At 40.2% G+C, this 22,833-nt stretch overlaps 3 protein-coding genes across 4 annotated transcripts; 1 reads left to right on the top strand and 2 right to left on the bottom strand.

Moving 5' to 3' along the window:
* Window positions 1-1,087: 1,087 nt before the first annotated feature.
* On the bottom strand, window positions 1,088-14,479 carry LOC134866360 (activin receptor type-2B-like). The gene is made up of 11 exons (XM_063886481.1): window positions 14,057-14,479; window positions 11,884-12,091; window positions 9,318-9,433; window positions 8,641-8,792; window positions 7,811-7,954; window positions 7,169-7,312; window positions 6,232-6,380; window positions 5,986-6,100; window positions 5,046-5,184; window positions 4,728-4,852; window positions 1,088-4,304 (listed from the first exon to the last, which is right to left on the bottom strand). Exons 1-11 carry the CDS (start codon window positions 14,106-14,108, stop codon window positions 4,110-4,112), a joined length of 1,539 nt encoding a protein of 512 aa, XP_063742551.1. The 5' UTR covers window positions 14,109-14,479; the 3' UTR covers window positions 1,088-4,109.
* Window positions 14,480-17,410: 2,931 nt separating this feature from the next.
* On the bottom strand, window positions 17,411-19,589 carry LOC134866356 (gamma-crystallin N-A-like). Its single transcript, XM_063886477.1, has 4 exons — window positions 19,379-19,589; window positions 18,930-19,178; window positions 18,244-18,389; window positions 17,411-17,676 (listed from the first exon to the last, which is right to left on the bottom strand). Exons 1-4 carry the CDS (start codon window positions 19,397-19,399, stop codon window positions 17,541-17,543), a joined length of 552 nt encoding a protein of 183 aa, XP_063742547.1. The 5' UTR covers window positions 19,400-19,589; the 3' UTR covers window positions 17,411-17,540.
* Window positions 19,590-20,733: 1,144 nt separating this feature from the next.
* On the top strand, window positions 20,734-22,371 carry ly97.3 (lymphocyte antigen 97, tandem duplicate 3). Of its 2 annotated transcripts, none has more exons than XM_063885020.1 (4): window positions 20,734-20,906; window positions 21,245-21,316; window positions 21,643-21,765; window positions 22,093-22,371. In XM_063885020.1, exons 2-4 carry the CDS (start codon window positions 21,268-21,270, stop codon window positions 22,197-22,199), a joined length of 279 nt encoding a protein of 92 aa, XP_063741090.1. In that variant the 5' UTR covers window positions 20,734-20,906; window positions 21,245-21,267; the 3' UTR covers window positions 22,200-22,371. The 2 variants fall into 2 exon arrangements, with proteins under 2 accessions (XP_063741090.1, XP_063741089.1); XM_063885019.1 differs by having other exon boundaries at window positions 20,738-20,906; window positions 21,248-21,316.
* The last annotated feature ends 462 nt before the right edge of the window (window positions 22,372-22,833 follow it).

A 22,833-nucleotide genomic window follows, 5' to 3' on the forward strand; every position in this document is an offset into this window, starting at 1 on the left:
AGAACGTTTTATTAAAATATGTTACATTTGGGAGGGCCTTTCAAATAGTGCATCATTGGAATTGTAAATGTTTTCCCCTGCAAAAATAAACATTTAAGAGACATTATCACATAACATACCAATTGAAAATAGATTGTACGATTGCCTCTGAATTTTCTGAAAACAGTCATTTTTACATTTCTTAGTTTTTTTTTATATTCGGACTTGCAAGAGTTTTAGAGATGACTTTTTATTGCATACAGGACATTTTTTTCATTCGTGTGACAAATTTGCCACAACTAAAATCGTATTGCAATATACAGTATTGCCCATATTGCCAAATTATTACGGTTTTCCCCGCTTAGTTTAGTTTCTGTTTCAATTACTAATACTTTGGCACAAGCATGGCATGTATGCTTATAATTCCCCATGTCTGACCTAAAATAGATCCTTCCTCAAGGCTGTGGTTAAAACAAGCCTCCACTGCTGTGGTAAAGTTAACCAGTGTTATTAGTTGGCATAATATTATACCTTTGATACATTAATTTAAGAAATCCTTTTGCTTTATTGTTCTGTCCATTTTCTGCAATAAATACATTGGGAAACTTCTGTGTCCCAAACATAAGTCTTGTTAACAAATTAAAACCCTTCATCAGACACAACTACACAAAAACAATATCAATATTAATTAGGAAAGAAAACATTATTATGAAAAGTTGACACAATTAAATGAATCATTGAAAATATTAACGTGTCATTTACAGGCAGTTTTGATCAATTGGTATTTTCTTTTGACTTATAAACTAGGCCACTGCCTTCTGACACCATTGCTGCCCTCTAGTGTACACATGTAACCATAGGACAAGCCCTGGATAAGTAGTGTTTGGGAATGTTGATGTCAATATTTTATATTCAACAAAAATTGAAAGTTCTCCTACAGAAGAGTTGTAATTCAAAAGCAGTACATCACTCTAATTCAGTTATTACATACGTCATAATGTAGATCCTTAAATTGCTTATAGCATTTTAAATATATTTGTTGTATTATGTGATGGTGACGCATCATGTGGACGTGAGAAACTGAACTAAACAAAAACTAAGAAATTCATTTCCATGGTTAATCAGTGTTTGTCTTTATTTCAATATACAAAAAGATGGATGTATTCTCATCTAGTTTATATTTCTAAGCATTTCAACTCACACAAAGTTACCATTCGTACTGTTTTAGTGAAACCAACCAACATACAGCAGGCGTGCACGCCCACACACACACACACACACACAGACACACTGCACACACACAGTTCACAAACAGAGGTCACACAATGCAGTCAAACATCCATTCACACTATGAGAGATGAACAATATGTTGACAGTAAATTTTAGAAAAGAAAGAATTTTGCTTTCACAGGATTCACACATGAAAAGGAAGAAACCCTTTACATTTGTCAAGTAAATATATACACGATAATTGATTTTTTTTGTCTTTTTTTTTGAAGATGAGACTGACTCCATGTTAGTGTTACTAACGAGGTACTGCATGAGGTAACTGGTTTTCTGTTCAGAAGAGCTGGGTGTAAGACAGCATTTGGAGGTAACGAACGATAACGGCAGATTTTCCTTCGTGATCGTTGTTGTTTTCTGGCACAATACGTGAAAGCACCTGGGTCCCATTCTGCTAACGCACAAAAAAATTCACCCTACAGCATTTCTTCCAACCGGGAGGTTTTAACACGTGTCCTCATCAGAACACGATCCAGGTGTGATGAGATGTACTTTATTGATCCGCAGAAGAAAAACTGCTAAGTCACAGCTGAGTTTAACTACGTAAACTATGATTTTCAAGTGACTATTGCTGTATAATAAATATTGCTGGACCCTGGGACCACGCACATGCCACTGTTTATATGAACCACAATGGGGCTGGATTACAAATCAATCAATCATGTAGGTATAGACACATTGATGATATCCAAACACTAAAAACATTATTCTGTATGGACTGATGTATTTTTTTCCCCACATGTTTTTCACCAAAACTGCACAGGAGCAAGCGTCACAGACCACTGTTAAAATCACCATCTCTTCACAGCACTAGTCAAAGCACAACAGACGAGCCTGTGTGTCGTCCAACGCGGTTATATTATCACCGAACAGGTCTGAACGTCACATCAGCGGGGTAATATTGAGGTAATACTGTTCAAACTGGCATTTCCAGCAAGTGGCCAATCACAGAAGCCGCCAGCACTAAACCGTAAGGGATTTTTTATGTGGTATTTTTTAATGATATACATACTGAGTTTTCTAAACGCAAGTGCTACCTACACAGCTTCTGATTCAGAGGAACTGATACCATTATTCATAGAAATCTGCAACACAACCACCATTCTTGAAAAAAAAAAAAGTATATATATATATATAAAATAAAATAAATCACAGGGCTAGTTGTCAACTCTTAAATATTTCGAGGTGGAACTGAGAAATCCCTTTCAATTTCTGTGAAATGAGAACAATAATGCCCTGATTTTGTGTTTTTAAAAAACAGATCAGTGTTCGGCAACTGTGTGTTACAGGTCTATTTACAAGAATCTGACTCTCTTCTTTTTAGGCTTGTACAGCATAAACAGCGTGACGACTGGTCAGGCTCTATTAAAAAAAAAATCTCCACAGACAAAGAGGCCCAATCGGCAATAAAATATCTCAACTACTAAAACACAATAAAATACATAGCACAACTTGATATACATGTAGAAAAAGCCTGAGGTACTTGTCAGAATATCTGAGGTCAGTCTGGAAGAGTAAGCAGCTGAGGGCTTACCCAGTCAAAAAACACAAAAACAGAATATTAGCCTCACATAATATCATTAGCGTTATATTAACAAAGAATACATGTACATCTACAAATCCTTGAGTATCCTGGAATAGTCACAGCAGCATAACGGACATTCAATGTATGGTATTCATGGTATGGTACAACTATGGCATTGCATTTGAGACAAAGGCAACCATTTGAGCTCTCCTTGCATGATGTACAGTGACTGAGGTAACTGGGGACTGGTGTCCGACTGAGTCTATTGAACAAAAACCCATGAAAATTAAAAAACAGACAAGTTGCTTACTCAAGTATGGCCCTCAAGGATAAACCCCAAATATCTTTCCATGGTTCTTACTTTAAAAACACGCTCTTTCCATTTCACATCATTTAGTCTTCAACTTCTCACTCACTCACTCGCTCGCTCACTCACACAGACAGTTCAAATCAAGAATGTGTAACATTGCAACTCCAGACAGCATCCGTCAATGCCCCTGGCACTGGCAAAGGAGTAACTCTGAAATGTCTACAATTAAAAAACAAAATAAAATCCAGGAATACGTCCATGATAGCTAGCTGGATAGCATGGCTCTCAACTTAGAGAAAATGTTCCAAAGAAGCCTACTGGATACCTGAGAGGTAGTTCCCCGGGGACGAGGCGCTTGTCCCAAATCTTCAAAAAAGTCCAAAACGTCCAATACAACTGCTCAGCTCCCGTCTTAGCTCCTCCCTGGCGAGAAAACAGCTGTGCTCCGATTTCTTTTTCTCTTATTCATTCTGAGGCATTCACAGGTTTAAAATAAGGGAGCACACTCGAGTTAAAAAGAATCGAGAAGCTTCGACCCCTGAGGAAGATGAATATATTTTGTTTTAACAGTCTCAAAACGGTTCCTCCGAGGTGTGCAGCACGTCGTCCGAGGTTTGGAGCAAGAGTTCCTTTCATTTGGCCGCAGAAGATCATGACCAAGACAGGAAAACGACAAAGATAACAACTTATGAGGTAATAAAAATAGACTAACACCAAAGAAATACATGAGGTAATGACGACATTTAGGATTTGACACATGGGTGTTATCAGATGTGCCCATCGTATAACTTATTACTACTTCAAAACTACAGCAGATAGATGTGTTAGTAGTAGATCTGACTTAAAAACACCAAAAACTGAACAAAAATACCAGTATTGGGATAAAATAGCAGCTGCATTCAAGTTGCTAGTTGTTTTTCTGAACGTTTTTAAATATTCACGGAGATCCGCTGAGTTTGGATTTGAGAAATAAAAAGTCAGGAGCTCAGGGGGGAAGGGTGGTGTCCCCGTTCAGGTGCTGGACTCTTTGGGAGGTAGGTCCTCGTTGGTGAGAGATGTCACAATGCAGACGGGGCTGTCTGAGGTAGTGCTGCTGGTCGTCCTGGAGATCTGGCCGATGCGCTCTTCCACGCAACCGGCGGACAATCGCGCCTCTGCGTCGTGGTCCCAGCATTCTTCGATGGTCTCGCACATCTGGTTTAAACCCTGTAGCCACATACCAGAACACACAGGAGAGTTCATGTCAGAGGTGGGAAGTACATTTACTCGTACTATTTTGCGATACTTTGCTTGAGCATTTCCATTTTTGCTACTTTGTACTTCTAGCCTACTACAATTTAGAGGTAAATTGTGTACTTTTACTCGATTACATTTATTTTGAATGCCTTTAGTTACTTTGCAGATTTGGATAAATGATGTGAAATATAAGCAACTGTTAAATCAGACTTCAGTTCCACTTCAGTTCTGTTGCCTTAAGGGTTAGATGTAACTGAACAAGTTTCAGAAACAACAACTAATTCCGAGAACTGTGACCTCAAATGATCAAGCTGTATTCACTGGAAAAAAGGATGCATGATATCCTGGAATTTTTCTGGAAACAGCGGGAGCTATTCTTCTACTGTTACTCACAGGATGTTTGAGCCAGCAGTCCTTGATGGCTGGACGCATCTTCTTGTGCACGACCACATCCTGCAGATCCTCAAGGGTGGGATGCTGGCCTATTTCTTCCTCAAACGGCAGCATGTACTCCCCAACTGTAATTTAAGAGGGGCATAGATGAAAACCTGAAACCCTATTTAAAAGAGTAACATCACACATTACACCTTTAACCTATTAGATGACTTTCCCAGGAAAAAGGAAAACTAATCCTTTGTTTATTAGGTCAGCCTGGAGCACAGTGACCTTTCACCTGTGAGCGAAGCGGCATTCCTGCACTGTTTGACTCACCGTCTGTCACTGTGCAGCGGGACACCAGCTCCCACAGCACCAAGCCCATAGCGTACATGTCTATCCTCAGGAAGGAGTCTCGCTGAAAGTTGATGGCTCCCTCCAGCACCTCTGGAGCCATGTAACGCCTCGTACCCACCTGCAAGGACAACAGATTCAAATGTATACGAGTATGTGCATAAAACACGTTTCTCAAGAGTTACGCTGTCTGGTAACATTCCTGGAAGTTAGTCTTTTTAAAACATTAACCCAGTGGCTACAAAGACACTTATTGTACCCAACAAGGCTAGTGAAATTAACATGTAATAATGCTTTAGTATAAAACAGCATCCTGCTTCACTGCGGGGTTAACTGGCTCTACTTAAAGCAACCTCAAAACGAATCAAGTTATTCTTTATTGGGACATCATATGCTCATTTTCAGGTTAACACTTGTGTTTAAGATCTATACCATGCACATGTTAACTTGGTTTAATGCTCCAAAAAAAGGAAGTCACAGTGCATATCTCTTTAAGCCTCCTTCCTGCTTCCTACTTTGCAGAAGTAGTTACAAGCCGTTTGAGGAGATACTCCGGTTTGGGGCATTTCATTTAAATGAGTCGGCATGTGTATAGGAAGGGGAACCAAATCTGAAGAGCTTGTTGAATGCTTGGTTTTCCGACCTAGGCAGTCAACAAAAGCTGCTTGAGTTGTCTCGTTTCAGTTTGTGTGTTGGTATGCACTTCAGACAGAGAAATGTATGGGTGAAAACACTGAAAAACTTGGGTTTTAAATAGTATGTCCCCTTTTACTCCCAATCAAAATAAATAAATGATCAGATTTATGTCAAACTGAAAAACCCTGACAAAATAAAATAAGTGCATATCTCAAACACAGGGCTCTCTGAGTTACATGAGAGTGCCTATGTGGAAATAAAGAGCAGTAATAAAGAGATTCCTTACCTGGCCATGAGTATCTCCTGGAGGTTTTCCGGGTTCGAATCTTACAGCGAGGCCAAAGTCTCCAATGATTGCAGACAGATCGTCTCGAACCATCACATTCTTACTCTTGAAGTCCCTGGGAAATGAACATGAGGACAAACTCATTAAAATGCTGTAATTATAGACATGTTTAGTCACAAACTAAGGCAGTACTTATGAAAGGTTTCATGGGGGTTTCAGTGTAAAAATGTGCATTTTGTCTCTTACCTGTGGGCGATGGTGGGTTTGGGCCCCTCTCCCTTGTAGCTGGGAATGTCCTCATGGAGGTAAGCCAGGCCACGGGACATGGTCTCTGCTATGTGACACAGATCACCCCAGCTCACAGTGTTGCCCTTCAGGTGGTCTGTCAATGAGCCCTATACGCAGACAAAAACGGATTAAAAAAACTGAACAAGAATCTAATTTTAACCAATTTCCCTGAAAATCTACACTTAGTGTCCAATTAATGAGCCAACAATAACCGTTGAATATATTGTTTTTGGTCCAACGTTTTACTTCATTTACTGGCTGAGAAGCGTAGTCTGGAAGAATAACAAGAGGCGTCTAAATTGAAACAATAGAGCTTAAAATACGATTGAGATGCTGATAAAAATGGAAACATTGAAGCAAACAAATGACACATGAACAGATGGCGCGGAGACAATTACTAAAGATGTTTGCCATGGATGGAAGGTGATACAAGGGCAAGCTGTGAAGTCTTCACACAAACGTAACCCTCCGTTTGAGGGCATGGTAATTATCGTTTAATCCTGTTTTGATGTATTAATACCTTTGTTGACAAGATGAACAGGATATTCTGGTAGCCTCGAGGTGTTTAATCAGGCGCACGCACGTTCTAACACTTTTTTTTTTTCTTCTTCAAGGAGTACTACTCAACAAATTGCCTGTAATATTGGTTAATTAAACACTTAAAATACACCACAAGCTACAAAAGTCCTCACTTTAAAGTATGCTGTGTACAGAAGATGTGCCATAAGTAATGAAATCCACTTTAATAAAAGCTGCGATGCTCGTGTTATAAATAAAAGGCTTCTACCAATATTGGAAAAAGTACAGCAGTTCTAGTAAACAAAGAAGCCCTATACTGTACCTCAGCACCAATGCTGTATATGTGGGATATATATATAGGAGGATGTGCACTCACCCTCTCATGAAACTCTGTGATAAGCCACAGCTCCGTCTCCAGGTTGCTGCCGTGCTTCTCTGCAGCGATGTAACGTAGGAGGTTTTCATGTCGCATCCCCGGAGTCAGGAAGATGTCCCGCTCATTTTGCCATGACTGCTTGTCCTGTTCGAACACACAGATAAGAAAAGGTTTTTACAATTCATATGAGCACTTTTTAAAATAATCAGTCCCTTCTTTATATGTTGCACAAAGCATAAACATTACATTCAAGTTACAGTGCTAAGCATCCAGCTTTCCGAAACCTATATACCCAGTTGTGTTGGGATTACACCACACTTTTTGGCTGTTATGAATGCATGAGCAATGACATATGACAAAATGACATATCTTCATTTTAAATGTGTACAACGTGAACCACTATCACAAATATACTATTGTTACTCAGTCAAAAAGCTATCATTGTGCAACAATCAGGTTATTTAATCATCCAGATGGTTAGGAGTCTCAGAGGATTTCAAAGATCACAGGTTGTAAATGATTTTCAAAGAATCTGATGCTTGGCTGTGACTCAAAAGTAATGTTAATAGATGAGGGGAAAACAACTGGAGCTTGAATGCGGCAATCAAAGAGAAATACAAGTGCCGTGAATTATTAACATACCTGAACAGGGAAGACCTTCACAGCAACATATTCGCTCATCAACTGGGCCTTCCAAACACAACCGAAGCGGCCCCTGGCTTTGATTTCCAGCAGCTGCAGCGGTTTCAGACCCACAGAGGGGGATGGAGGAGTCGGTCCAGGATCCTGAATAACAGAAAGGGAAACCAGGTAATCCATCAATCAATCAAGTCTTATTTATATTTTAAATTGTACACTTCATATTAATTATTTGACGCTTTTATCAAAAGCAACTTTAATACTTAAGACAAGCATACGAGTGCAATTTGGAGTTAATTATCTTGCCCACGGACACTTCAACATGTCGACTACATGCTTGCTTAACCCCTGCGGCAGAGTATTACACATTTTTCTCAGCCGGCTTAACGGTTTGTACAACACCCTATCCTTAGACCCTTCCAACAGACAAGGGAAAAACTTGCAAAGAAACCCCACAATTAATGGGGATAGTTAAGAAACCTCTTGAGAGTGCAACAGAGGAGGGATCCCGGTCCCAGGACGGACAGATGTGCAATAGATACCAAGTGTGCAGATTAGAAAAGATAATACACTTACAACCTAGACATTGCAAGTATTAAAAACGATGATGTGGTAACAAGTCGTATTAAGTGCTAAATTGATCTAAATAAAAGGTTGGCACTTCTCCTGCCTTCAGTATGAAATCCTTGAGGAATATAACAGAACGCTGTAACTATGATAAGCAGCAGCAGCAGGCACCAACAGTACAGAAACAAGCATGGAGGGATAAGTGATCCCCAAGAGCCACAGAGAAGCACTTTAAACGAGAGTCGGGCGGGGGGGGGGGCTCTCACCTCGCTCAGGTCTACATGGCCATAGGGAGGTTTGCGGTGGCGGTACATCCACAAGGCCAGGACCAGGGCCAGGGACAGCACGCAGAGAGGCAGCAGGGAGTACACCAGCACGTTGAGAAGTGAGGGCACTCGGGGTGGAGGGCGAATTTTCACTGTCAAGGAGGGACAGAATAATTACAGTATGTCAGCTTTATTACATGTAGGTCATAAGCAGCACCACAAGCTTCCTCGCTGAGTGCTGATTTTTACAAAGACTTTTTATCTAGATTGTATGGCCTTGATCCTCACTGCCTGAGCCACCACAGTGTGAAGAATGGGAGAAATAGGCTTTTAAAAGGTGTTTAATGTTTCCACCATTTAGTCAGCTGAAAATGAGTAAATGAATCATACTATGCATATAAAGATGTTGTTTTTTATCGAGTGCAACATTTTGTTTCGTGACAAGTTCCATCAATTTAGAATAAAATAAATGGCCAATGGCATATATTACCAAATGTCTTACAACAAGTCACGATTTCACAATATTTAGGAAGAAAGCAAATACCTGTGTATTCTGTGTAGACTCGATGTTTTTTTACTTCTAGATGCAAGGCTAAGCTTCACTCCCACTAACCAGAGGGGAAAAGCGAAGACCTATTTTTTGCCTGTACTATATGTGGGATGCATTCGCAGCTCACCTCGGTTGCCAATTCCAATCAAGTCAGGAAGGTGGGTGAATCGCTCATTGCAGTAGTTGCCCTCGCAGCAGCAGAAGAAGACCTGAGGGTTCTCCTCCATGGAGACGCACTCTTGCCTAAAAGAAGAAGACGGCACACACTTAAATGATTCCGTTGTTATCCATATCTTGAAAGTACATGTCAAGCCTTTTCCATAATAACAATAGAACTAACATGTTTTTGATCTAGACTTCGACAACCAAGTGTCATGTGAATCGAGTGTCAAACGTTTGTATTATCCTTTGTTTCTGCAGTGAACAAACCCCTCACACAAAGGACATCATCTTTTTTGTCGAGTTTATTGTAATAACTCTGACTTTAACCCGATCCTGTCCTTGGTTTCCGCTAATAGTGAAGTTGCTTGTTTAAAAGCCAACAAAGATTTAATTATAAAGGGTGCATAACTGAGACAAATCTAATTAAATATAGATATATCTTGTGTTTAACTGGTCCATTATCAACATACACAATCATTGAACTGTCAGTCATGATTCAAATGAATCACAGGGTTTCTAAAACTTAAGACAAGAAACAAGCAAACAGCCCTTCAGGCTTAAGCTATTCAGTTGATAAACACTGGCATGCCACCGTCACTCATCACCGCTAAAACTACCTCTAACAATCAGAATTGAATGAAGAGGCTCCAGCACGTTGCTAAAGGACTACCTGTTCTGTTGACTAATTCTTCACACGCACAGATGCGTCATCTGGGGGAGATTATTACAGTCCTGTTTTCTCCAGCTGGCCTTCATGAGCTACAACAAAACTCCAGCTTGTTCACAATTTTGTGGTTTGAATATTTAAAGTTTGATCACGCTGCACAGCTCTGCACCGGCTGCTGATAAAGACTAGTTTGAAATTCTCCTCCTGACTTAGAAACTCCTGCGAGGCCCGGTGCCACCGTATCTCTGTGCCATCGCCAGGTTGTGGACACTAAGCTGTACTCTGCACCGTCGATACGGATGCACACTATCTGTTACTCCCACAAAGAAGGAGTGTGAGCTCTGCTGGCTGCAGAGCATTTGGCAAACAGGAATTATTCCTGTTGAAATCACTTCCACCATCTAATGGAGTCTGGTTCGTTATCATGATTGGAAATTGAATTTTCAAATCACTTCAGTCTACCTCAACATGCTTTGCTAGTCTCAGACATTTTATATTTGTGGATTTAGTTGGACCGAACGCCTATTAGTTTTTGGCTGGTTTGATACATGTTATACAGCTGCGGAAACAATGAAGAGAAGAGACCACTTCAGCATTATCATTTTCTCTTGCTTTACATGTCTGTTTTTTTTAATTATTGTATTCTATAAACTACTGACAATTTTTCTCTGTGTTGGAATTCAACAAACACTGGAATGGCTGCCAAACATGTAGCGATCATTTTCTCTACATGTCTAATTTTTTTCTGGAGCTGTATATCCATCATTTCATCTCAGACATCACTGGATAGCATTGTGGATAATTCATCAACTACTTGAGTAACTTGAGTTGAAAACAATTTAGTATTTGCTGATTTCCACTTCATTATCATCTACATTTTCAGTTTTTTTATTAATTGAATATGTAATATCTATGGGTTTTGTACCCTGAAACAGACCGAATGTGTGTATGTGTGCAGTAGTCATAGAGGCGGTTATGTTTGTTGGTCCACTTCGATCATTTGTGCTGGGACTTGTACTAAGCTGCAAGTTTATTGAGTACAATTCCAGCTAAAGCAGTCAGTCTTATAGATCAACAGCAATACATCCTGCCTTCATGAAGGTAATAATGTGCCATCTCGGTTGAAACTGTTTTACAGAGGAGATGATTTAACTGTATAATCTTTTTTGGAGGATGTAGTTTGCGATGCTGTTGAAACATATTGATTTATACTAAAAGAAAAGGTGTTTTATTATTATTATCTCTACCGTGCGTATAACAACAAGTGTCAGCTAAATACCAGATGCACCCCGTCTGTATAATAAACTGGCAACTGCGTAAATGTAATGCTTGCTGAGATTTATATTTGTGACAAAGCAATGCAAAACGTGTCAAAACAAATCTATATGCAAATAGGTCGCAGATAATACGATTATATATCCGGCATATCTTAATTTCCGGATGTGTTTTATGTCAAGTTGGGATGATATAAGGCTTCACCGAATGATTCTTGATTAGTTAAATCTGCTGATACATCGTTAGAGCCGTAAAACATGTCAATTAAAAAGGGAATAATGTCTTACGTAATGTTTTATTTATATAATTGTTTGTGTGTAAATTGCTTGATTTTGTCCAAGTACAAGCACGAAACCCACAGACAACTAATTTACAGTGATATAAAATGAGAAAAACATATAATCCTAACATTTGAGAAGCCGGAACCACCAGGTTTTTTCAGTTGATGGGCCCCATGTCAAGGAACCATAGCTGTCTTGAGCTACATGTGGATACAGAAGTTGATTTTTGTGTTGAACTCCCTGCCAGTCACTCAAAGAAACGTAAAATATAAATGATCAGTGGCGATGACCTCGCTCAGTGACCCCACCTGTCATAGCAGTTGAAGTCGTCCAGCCAGCAACCTTTCTTCACCAGCTTGATGGTCCCTGAGGAGTTGAGCCAGGAGGCGTAACAGTGCAGTCGCTTGTCCTTCTCCCCCTCGCAGCGCTCGAAGCCGCTCTGGTTGGTCCTCTCCGTACGCCAGTTATCATTGTAGTACACACACTCCCGGGTCTCTGCTTCGCCCAGACTGTACCCTGAGAAGGACAGAAGGCCTCAGTCAGCTCACGTCTTAATGAATTGGATATCAACAGCGGAAGCACCGACATATGGTGCAGGATCCGCTTGATGCCACGATGAAACATCACTGAGCAGAGCCTCTATCATCACTGTGGCACACGGCCAAGTTCGGCGGCTCTGTGTAGTGAAAAGGGACTTCCTCTGGGCATAGAAATTGTTGCTGAATTGTAGTTCAGCCTAATCCCATTCACTAAAAGATCTATTCAGAGAGTAACAAACTAAAAAGAAGGGAACAATTTAATTAGCAATAGAAAAACAATGGTATGCCCTGCTGTGATATAGAAACACACCAGTGGCGTGTGTTACTCCTATAGATAAGGACTCGCTGTAGTGTGACACATCTGGAAACACAGATAAGACCTCTTTCTTTCAGGGCTTTTACTGCCATTTAGCAGGAATAGTTTCCCTATAACCAAGTCGAGACTTAACAAAAGCTATCAGTCTAAAACAATTCCTCATTTTATTATTTCCGTTTGTGGATTAAGAGTTGGACACACTGAAGTAACACATGTATGAGGTGTTTTTGATGAATACTGGAGCATAAAGCATGTCATTCACAATGTTTCTCGGACATTCGTGCCTAATCTTTGTTCGCAGAAAAAATAGTGCATGTCTCTTTAAATCCCTGCCTATAGGAGGCCGCCCATCCCCCAGCGTTACCCCCACCAACCTATTACACACACACAGGCACGCATCCACTAACACACACACATACATTTAGTTGTCCGGCAGCGTACAATGGATTTCATTATAGCATATAGGGATGCATGCAATGACCAAACATCATGCTCATTATAAAGTATAGAAGAAATTAAGGTAGTAAAGACTACCACACACACGCGCGCGCGCACACACACACAGTCGAGATGTTCAACGCTCCATTGAGCCTAGATGGCATTTTTGATATCTGTGGTCACATGATCCGGGAGGACTTTTACTACAAGATCATTCCCCAACCCCCCTCCCTCTGTCACTTACTGAGGCTTACACCACAACAACATGAATTGTCGAGAAGCAGCTTACTATACACTCCGAGTCCTAATCTATAAACCATAAAGGCATTAGCCACAGCGCTATTTGACAGCTGCCTGAATAGAAAAAAACGTATTACAGTTCGGGGAAAAAGTGAAAAGTGAAAAGGCAAAGTGGATATATTGTTCCCAAACGCACTACAGGGAATGCCTAGCAAGGGGACAAAGATGAACGTGTTGGGCACACACATATGAGTTGCAAACGCTAGCAAAATAACCACCAAACAAAAGAAAAAACAACCCTTATGCTCCATTTTACGTGGTTACAAGTCACAGGCTTTAGAGACCAGAACCGTGTAACAGTAACCTCAATTTGAGGTGAAGACCTGACTTCTCACAACAGCTGCTCTCTCGTCAAATCAAACGCACATTGATTTATGAAATTCCTTTTCGGGGGAAGTGTGTTATCAAAGGCTCTTGTTGAGGCTGTAACCACAAACAGGAGAGCAGACCTGATGTAAGCCTATAAGGTTTCAGGATGTTGATGCAGCTGCTGCCTTCTATTCCTGCCACTGTTAAGAAAGGCGAGGGGGACGCAACAGTTTTACATTTGGATATAATAGGGGATTTATTCAGCCCAAAAAGCTGTATTTTAATGCTATATTATTCATTTTCTTTGTGTAAAAAGTCTCGGCTTTCCCTCGAATAATTCCCGTGTGTGCAATAGAGGTGGTAGTGGGGGCAAACAGAGAAAAGGCGATTATGGGTAAGAGAATAAAATCCCCACAGCTGACCGATAGTATCTACAGCCAACAAAAGTTTAAGCAACCAACACACGAAAACTCGCTCGCGGGTCAGAATTTCAAACGCTTAAAAAATACACACAAATGTCTTTGCTGCGGACTCGGTAACAAAACTGTTGCAAATTCAGAACCAACAAAAGCAGCTTACCTGCGCATAAAGTTCCCAGAAGAAGTGAACAAGTCAGCCATGAAAAAGACATGTTCCGTTTTTATTTCAGGACCGATATTTCCCCCGCTTTCCGTCGCGAACATTAAAACTCAGGTTGTCCGAAACATCAGTCCAGGATCAAAACGACCACAGGCCTCCGGTCCCTCCAGCAGCCTAACCACCACCACAACGCGTGTCAATAGCCGCGACGCTGCAACAATGTTGCAAGAAAAGATAGGAGCGATTAACTGACTGTTAGTCCAGTAAGACGGGCAGCATTTTGCGTCGGAAGTGGTTCCAAAAACCGAATGGAAAGCGTTTAAAGCATCCGAGACGAAAGCTCAGCGCTCTTTTTGAGGTTATTCACTTGAATAGTAGCACCGCTGCATCGGGAGGTCGGTCGGGGTTTACATGCATGTTACTGATCTGTGTCCAAAATGGCTTCTAAATGGGGAATGGGCTGCAAACAGGGAAACCCGGATGTGTAAACACAAAGAGGGGAATTCAGGCAGCCAGCGTGTGACCTTAACACGACACCGTAGATACAAGCCTGAAATGACTTTATATTAGCTTCGCATCGATAGAGATTACGGTTTTTTTATATATTTTTAAAACTATCGTAAGGAAGAGGATAGGTTGGTGAAATATTTGCGCTTCCCATGTTCGTATTTGCCCCGGTCCCAGCTAGTATACACTTGCACTTTCTGTGGTCAGAGTTGGTATTTTACTACCACTTTTGGGTCCTATCATTTAGCCCGGGGTTTAAATGACCTTTGCAGGAAATGTTTCATTATTGTTCTCGTTATACATAGAATAGTGCGATATCTGTAGCTTCTTAAATAAAGCTACGATATAAATATAGTATATGTTTTAACTCTATTTGCAGTATGCCAATACAATAACACACTATTCACAAATTCAAAGTGTCCTTGCTAATTCAATATTTACATCACATAACCTATTATATCTTGTTATCCGTATCAGTGTAATAAATGTGTTCTTCAGCCCCACAAACAGTATAATACATTCGGGGATCTTTTCTATCTGAATGATCTTTTATGCATTAGTGGTACTGCTAAAAATAGCTGACCTAATTTGGAGTCAGAAGATATAATAAATGCTATTTAAAATATATTCGTTCTAATTGCTAATTTCTCTGCCAGCCTAGGTCTTAAATATAAAATATTTATTACATAGCAAAACCAGAATAGAGCCAAACCATGGCTCATAATGAATCAATTCTTTTTTTTAAAGAGGAAGTGTGCAACAAATGTTCTTCCCCAATCTCTTCCATAATATTATTTTTGTAGTAGACCTAGTTCTGTTGATAATTGCTAAATAAGAGAGACTTAGTGACAAAGTTTGGTCAGACTGCACACTCATAAGTCTCCCAGACAACAGACAGACTCTTTTAAAAGTATTTCCTTCAAAAAGGTTGAGGTTTAAGTCATTTCCTCTCCACTAATTTGGTATGCTTTTCTTTTGTAATCCTCTCACTTAAGAAGAATGCACACCTCCATTAGAGCAAATAATCAAGTCTTATTATGGAAATAAAATAGACATCAATGGATATAGAATACCACTGCACATAGCTTGCATAGCATTTAAGACACACTCTTTTAGAACTGTAATCCTTTGTGCAAAAAATAAACCCATCATTATAGAAAATCAGCAATGACATTGTTAAAATGCCATTAAGGCTTGCTCACAGTTTCCTTCCCTCTTTCTCATCTTTGACATCCAGACTAATGGCATGTTAGTGACACCCAGACAATTCATCGAGTAAATGGCCCAGGAATGAGGTTAGACATAGGTAATCGCCCTTAAACTAGTGCCACCGAGTGTAACTCAAGACAAAGGCATTTCCTCATTAAGCTATCCCGTATTGACCCTGTAACTCGATAGAGGCCATGAGCAAAACCTTGTAAAGATAGGTGTTCTGTTGTCATGACATTTGGAAGAGAAAGCACATGAGTGCTCATTAAAGGTCCTACGGTCACAGCTGTATGTGACATTCCCAAAAGAATAAGAGCACAGGGGAAATGATGCATTGGTGCATAAATAAACATGAAACTATGAGCTAATAATAATGTTGTAAACGGCTGTTGTAATATATGTTATGGCAGTTATTATAAACACAAGTTGTATCCATAAAATAAAAAAAAATACGGATAAAAACTTGTTGGTCAAAGTTGTTTCAGGTGGATAAACACTGAGTGGACAACATTTAAGAGGCCCTATTGTGCTATTCTGGGTTTTTCGTTTCCTCTAGTGTGTTGTATAGGTTTTTGTGCATGTAAATGGTCTGCAAATCCCTGTGTTCCCTCCAGAGGGAGTTTCTCTCCCACCTTACCTGGACTCCTTTGTTTACTGCCCAAACATAGTGACATCCCTATGTAGCACTACGATTCTATAGGCTAGCGCTCCAACCCATTATTTGTGATAGGCCAAGGGGAGGAGCATCTGTAAGCTGTTGACTAAACACAAAAGAGCCGGCCAGCTAAACAATCAGAGCAGACGGGGCTCTGGTTTCAGACAGAGGGTGAAAAGAGGTGCTGCAGCATGAGAAAAATAAAGAGCTTTTTGAACATTAAAGCATGGAGAAATGTCACAGTATAGTCACAAAATACAAATATGTACCTGAAGATTAGCATAATAGGCTGCTTTAATCAATACACAACTCAGAACTATTGTTTCTTTTATTTCATAATATTATTTAATTCAAGGAAGAATTGAAAAATATGGGTATTATTCAGATGTTTGTGACGATGAGGTTGAAAGTCCCATTGTGACCACTTATAAAATCCTGAGGTGAGCTTCAGGACTTCACAGTAAAATAGATAAATGACACTAGGTGGTAGCAGAGCTCCCCCGGGGCAGGTGCAGATTGAGCTTCACCCTGTCCAATATCCCTCTTTCACTCTGGATTTATACACTGTTCAGAGACCACCTTTTTTTTATTGTTTACTGCTGACTGCCAGACCTTCACTTCAATGAGGGAAAGCGTTTGTTTTATTTCTAGAGATAAAAAAATAATAATCTATTTTTCAATATTAAAACCATTTTATTTCCTTTCTGAATGTTTAAAATGCCAGGATACCTTTCCATTAATCTGAGTTCAGTGGTATTTAGAATATCTCATTTAACTTGCTAATGGCTCCATTAGTTTAGTCGTTATGGTGTATAAGAGACAGCCATTTCTACACTGTGGTGTCGTGGCTAAGGGAAGAGTTTCACTCTGAGCTTAAACGGGGAAAAAATGGAAATAAGATTGAAGATAGTGTCGGATCACTACTTTATTAAAACCTTTGAATTATTCAGTACAAAACAAAAAATGCAACAAGAAATGTCAAACACTTTGTTCATCTTTTATTATTTTACTGCCCCACACAGTCAGCAAGGGATTACTTGAGAGTGGGGTGTGTCTTTCCTCAATGGATGATCTTACGCCCGCAGACACATTGCCTGTGACGGTACGGTGCTTTTAGAAGTAGTTTGCCACCCTGCGAACAGACTGAATGCTGGGGTTCTCCGCCTGCCACTCCATGTGGGTGCAGTAGTTTCCTCTCTCCACGATGTACATGCGGCCGCGGTAGTTAGGCTCCTCATACAGAACCCAGCTGTTTGGGGAAATGGATAAATAACATTATCATATATTTAAATATAATATATGCATGAACGTGTTCTATCTGACTGAGTTTATATACTGTCGAAAATCTAAGTTTAGAGTTTAGAGTTTAAAGGGCCAAAATATAAAAACACATTGTCTTTCATACATCTTGTATCTATAACTATATGGAGAATTCAGGCTTTTTTTCATCAGAACTGAGACAGCCAAGTCTAACATTGTTTATTAAAATCATATTTTTGTTCTATATATTTTCTTTTGGGGCAATTTTGGTCTATAATCTAGAGTCTTGGGTGGTAGATGGTAGACATGAAGTGAGGGTAGATGCAACTGGTCCATGCTTAGTGCCTTATACTCCTTGGCCACTGGGGCACACCACTTTCATTTAATAGAATTTCGTTTAAACAAAAAACATACAAAAATGAAGTCATGACTTATAAATTCAACTCAACTCTAAAAATGTATAATGTACAATATTTAGTACATGTTAGTGCTTATATGTGGTCTGAGCAGGTTAAAACACACTGACCAACTGTCCCCCGGCTGCAGAGATACTTACGCTCCATCTCCATAAACCTTGACGGAGTTGACGCAGCTTTTGGTCAGGCCGCGAGCCTGCAGGAATGGACAGTCCTCACACAGCTCCACACACTGGCCTGAGAAGTTGTCTCCCTCGAACATCTCCATCCTGTAGTGCTCTCCATGCTGCGGAGGATAATAGCATGCCCTCTCACTGATTCTTTGCAATAATAGTCAACTTCATCTCATTGCATAGAACCAAGGTCTTGTTTTTTATGCGATGGGGACAGTGTTGTATGCGTCAACACATCTCATAGAAATCCAAAGGTTAAATGCTCACCGAGGACAAAGCCCACGCTCAACAGTACGTCTCAAGTGCACTTTAAATATGTGATTTTCTTTCTGCTGATGGCGTTTATGTATGAGATGTGAAGACTTGCAAGCTGTTAATATGCTTCGGTGTGCCAACACAATTATTTCTGTAGAAAATGATTCTGAGTTTCAGTAATTGGGTCTTTCGGTCTCTGTCTTTCTCTTACACACACACACCCACCCACCCAATCACCCACCCACCCACACACACACACACACACACACACACACACACACACACACACACACACACACACACACACACACACCACACACACACACACACACACACACACACACACACACACACACACACACACACACACACACACACACACACACACGCACTCTTACCATCCTGATTGGCCTGCAGGAGCCCATGTGATCGTTATGGGCATTCCAGCGCTGGAATTCGGGGTACTCTCCATGCTCCAGAATGTACTGTTGGCCCTTGAAGTCTGGGTGGTCATAGCAGATGTATGCCCCGCTCTCCACACGGACAGAGTTGACCCTGTTCATGAAGCCACGGTCCTGGAAGTTGTCACAATCGCTGCAGATCTCCAGCTTCCTCCCGGTGAAACATTTCCCCTCATAGAACACGATCTGTTTGTTTTACCAGTGGAGGTACAAATATTTAACAGCTACTGGTATGGAAAAAGTCATAAAGATCTGTGCCACTCAACATTTAAAACATACTACGTGAAGTTGGACCCATCAGCCCTATCAATGCCTTTGAGGTTGACATTTGTTTGTGTGCCGTAACATGATTTAGTTTCACTGCTATCCTTTTTTGTGGTACTCACCTTTCCTGAGTACTGAGACATTTTCCACTGTTAGCTGTTCCAACCTAGTCACAAAGTCTAAGAGTGGAAAAATTTGGACACCCAGATATATATGTGCAACAGACAGTGTGGTGGTATCGCGAGGCAAAGGCAACAAAAGCAAAACAATGGGGGGTTTAGACATTTTGCCACATGGACAGTTTCCCATACACGTGCCACTGCTGATATTGTAGTTTGGCTCTTTGGGTTGGACCAAACAATAGAAGGGGAGAGATTTTGCTATGATTGGACTTTGGGAGTGATGTTGCAGAATATCATTTGGGTGGTGGTGGGAAAACAAACATAGCAGTGAAAGCAGAGGTGAAAGGACAAAGTGCAAATAAGAAATCTTTCTTCTGATAACTTGTGTGAGTAAGTGGGATCCTTTAAAAAGGTGTGGTCCCAGTTCATCTCTGAGCTTTCATGGCAGCAAAGTGAGCAGATTTTCCTCCATCTCTTCCCCCAGATCACTCTCTGTTGTTATTTCTCTGCTGCTGATCCTGGCACAATCCCTGGATCTACTTTAGACCTTGACCCATGACAGTTTCCCACCGTTTAAACATCAAAGAGCGGCCGTTTCTAAGTTTCGACAGGTGGAGCAGGATACAAAACAGATAAAACCTGTTTTTCATGTACTGTACGACCCCTCTCTCTTTCGAAAGTGGTATAGAGAGGAGATAAAACACACACATTAAAATGATTAAGTGCACTCAAATGGCTCTTTTGAGATTAGAAAGTTAAACAAGGTTTGTTTTTCACACTAAAGCAGTCAATCAAGGAGGCCATGAGATGGGTAAAACACCCTGTTCATGGCCTCTTTTCTTTAATAAAAAATGATATAATAGATTCTTAACATATTTTTGCAAATAGTTAGTTGCATTTTTCACCCATGATTGGAGGTACTCTAAATTGGACTAAAATGGAGGTCACATTTCTTCCGCATCAAAGAAAAAACTTATTTTGTGCAGCATCTCTCTAAAGCATTTATTTCAAGTATTTGACAGTTGAGCAGGAGTGCCAGTGTTTCATCCTCTTTCATTAGTCCCAGTTCAAGTCCATTCAGGTTTTGTATAGAGGCAATTCACAAGTCTGAAGCCAAGGTTAGACTGAGAACACTGAGCTGCAGGTATTACACCTCATATAGGTCGGACATAATCCACCTAGAGCAAACATACTGTGCCTTTCAATAATATCCTCCTGTCCTCCTAAGGTTTAAATGCAGGTAATATAACTTCACCTCTGACAAATGTAGAAATTATTATTTGCAAAAGACTCATAAATGACATACAGAAGTAGACAAAGGGTGGACGGCTCTTGCATAATGCAGGAGTTTGAGCATTGGCAAACTTTAACCCCTGAACACAGTCTACCCAGTCTGGGTGAGTTACTAAGCATATAGACTTAACAGAGAAACACCACCTAATGGGATGTTACCAAGAGTATAAAAAGAGGTAGAGAGGATGAATACATCTCAGTAATTGGCAGAAACCGAGACAGACGAATCAGCAAGGTATGAACACTTAAATTACCCTTGTTTGAGTTATTCAGTACATTTTATTTAACACTAAATTCTTTTTCTTAAATGTGTTTAATACCAAATCATATTCATTCATTATTAGTTTGACATGTTTTGCTTTGTTTGATGTACAACTTCATGAGTATGCATGCTAATACACCTGTCATTGCACAGAATTCTACTATTTAAACTATGTATATTTTCTAAATCAGTTCCTAAATCACGAGATAAACCCCCAATAAAAACACTTACAGGAGGAGTAATGTCAATGTAAATGATATCCAGAAAACTGCAAGAACTGTGCGTAATCAAATCTGTGCTTTATTTTTAAGCAGCTGCAGTATTGAACAGAACAATGAAGTTGTTGGTGTTGGCCTTAACCGTCACTCTGCTGTTTACAGCTGGTGAGTCTGTCACTCATTCTCCACTGAATAAACACAAGCCCTGCTGCTGTGCAACAGAGATGTCTGCTTTCTCTGACTGTCTTTACTGTTCAGGAACAATATCATCAGACCTGTCAGACACTTCATTTTGCAGCAGTTGGTAGGAGTTATATCTGAGAAATGAAAGTGATTAACATACCTGTGAGAGCACAGTATCTATCTATGAGGCTTCATACACATGTTTAACATCTAAGTAGATAATACCTTACTAAGTACTTGCTCGTTGGGCTGGAATCTCACAGAAAAAAACATTAACTGACTGAAATATTGCTTGGGTGTTTTCCCAGGTGAAACCCTTGACTGCCACCGATGTGTCTCCAAAAAGGCCGGAGGAGCCTGTGATCTCACTGTGGAGACATGCAAACCAGGGAAGGATGCCTGCGCTGCTGCCAGCTTCCTCCGACCCCCACGTGAGTGTTTCAACACACTGAAACTCTTCTATCATTGACAAGTACATGGAATCACTACATAAACCAACATAAAATATGGATATTATCTTTGCTGTGAAGCGTAGTCAAGTTGGAGGAGGAAACCACTGTATCAAAAATCAGAGGGCGATGGTGGAGGTGATATGAATTCATTTAGAAAATACGTCAAGGCCTCTTGTGGCTCCATGTCGAATAAAGGAAACTGTTTGTAAAATGTTTGAACATTATGTAGGTATATCAAAGTCCATTGGCTCTTCCACGGTGCGGTACTTCTTACATAATAAAGGAACCTTTTCTCCTTTTTGTTAGATGGCCATTACCAGAAATGCATGGCTCTTGAAGACTGCGAAATGCTGAAGATGAACGCCTACATCGATATCAATTGCTGTGTCGAAGACATGTGCAACACCTTATAAAAATTAAATGTATGGCTTCAAGCAAGGCACCTAAAGGCAGTGCGTCCTGCCAACAGCTGAAAGTGGCTCCAAGGTGTGAATGCATGTATGGACATTAAAGCAGCTAGTCCTAGGAGAACAAAATGTGTTTTATCAACCTGATCCCTTGAGAAATAAATACGTTTGACAATTATCATGTTGTCTTTTCTGATGCCTGAAAATCTCTAACGTTTTTTAGTTATGTTGGACTGGCACATCAAGTCAGATACATCTGCTAATATTCCCTTCTGAAGTTAAAGGGTTCCTGTTAAGGCATGAGTCTTATTTTTATCAGGTTGTGTTTTTGTAGTGTCAAAAAAAAGTACTCACACCTATTCCTCTTTGTAAGACACCTATCAAAGATGGAAATATATCTCACCGGCTCTTAAGGATTTTCAATCTTTCACCTTGTTCCTTTTTACAAACATCTTACATATAACATTCATGAGAAGCACCTTGGAATGACACCCTTAGGAGTCATTTATTGAGGGGAAAATCTGCATCCACAGGACTGTAAGGGGGTAGTTGGATCAGATTACATTGACAGTGAGCAAACATCCCACCAGCTGTCGCCAGATTCAGATTTTAATATTGCTTTCTCCTCACTGGGGCACTG

Source organism: Eleginops maclovinus, chromosome 6 (genome assembly GCF_036324505.1).
Source record: "Eleginops maclovinus isolate JMC-PN-2008 ecotype Puerto Natales chromosome 6, JC_Emac_rtc_rv5, whole genome shotgun sequence".
In the NCBI taxonomy this organism is placed as follows: Eukaryota; Metazoa; Chordata; class Actinopteri; order Perciformes; family Eleginopidae; genus Eleginops; species Eleginops maclovinus.

Bases quoted from the DNA above. Each gene is read 5' to 3' on its own strand.
- LOC134866360 (XM_063886481.1), bottom strand. From the start codon at position 14,108: ATGTCTTTTTCATGGCTGACTTGTTCACTTCTTCTGGGAACTTTATGC. The intron at 8,793-9,317 runs GTGAGCTGCGAA...CCTCCTTGACAG, and splicing joins GATTGGAATTGGCAACCGAG to TGAAAATTCGCCCTCCACCC. The intron at 7,313-7,810 runs GTATGTTAATAA...GTGTTCGAACAG, and splicing joins TGAAGGTCTTCCCTGTTCAG to GACAAGCAGTCATGGCAAAA.
- LOC134866356 (XM_063886477.1), bottom strand. From the start codon at position 19,399: ATGTCTCAGTACTCAGGAAAG. The intron at 19,179-19,378 runs GTGAGTACCACA...TAAAACAAACAG, and splicing joins TGTCTCAGTACTCAGGAAAG to ATCGTGTTCTATGAGGGGAA. The intron at 17,677-18,243 runs GTAAGTATCTCT...TTCCCCAAACAG, and splicing joins AAGGTTTATGGAGATGGAGC to CTGGGTTCTGTATGAGGAGC.
- ly97.3 (XM_063885020.1), top strand. From the start codon at position 21,268: ATGAAGTTGTTGGTGTTGGCCTTAACCGTCACTCTGCTGTTTACAGCT. The intron at 21,317-21,642 runs GTGAGTCTGTCA...GTGTTTTCCCAG, and splicing joins CACTCTGCTGTTTACAGCTG to GTGAAACCCTTGACTGCCAC. The intron at 21,766-22,092 runs GTGAGTGTTTCA...CCTTTTTGTTAG, and splicing joins CAGCTTCCTCCGACCCCCAC to ATGGCCATTACCAGAAATGC.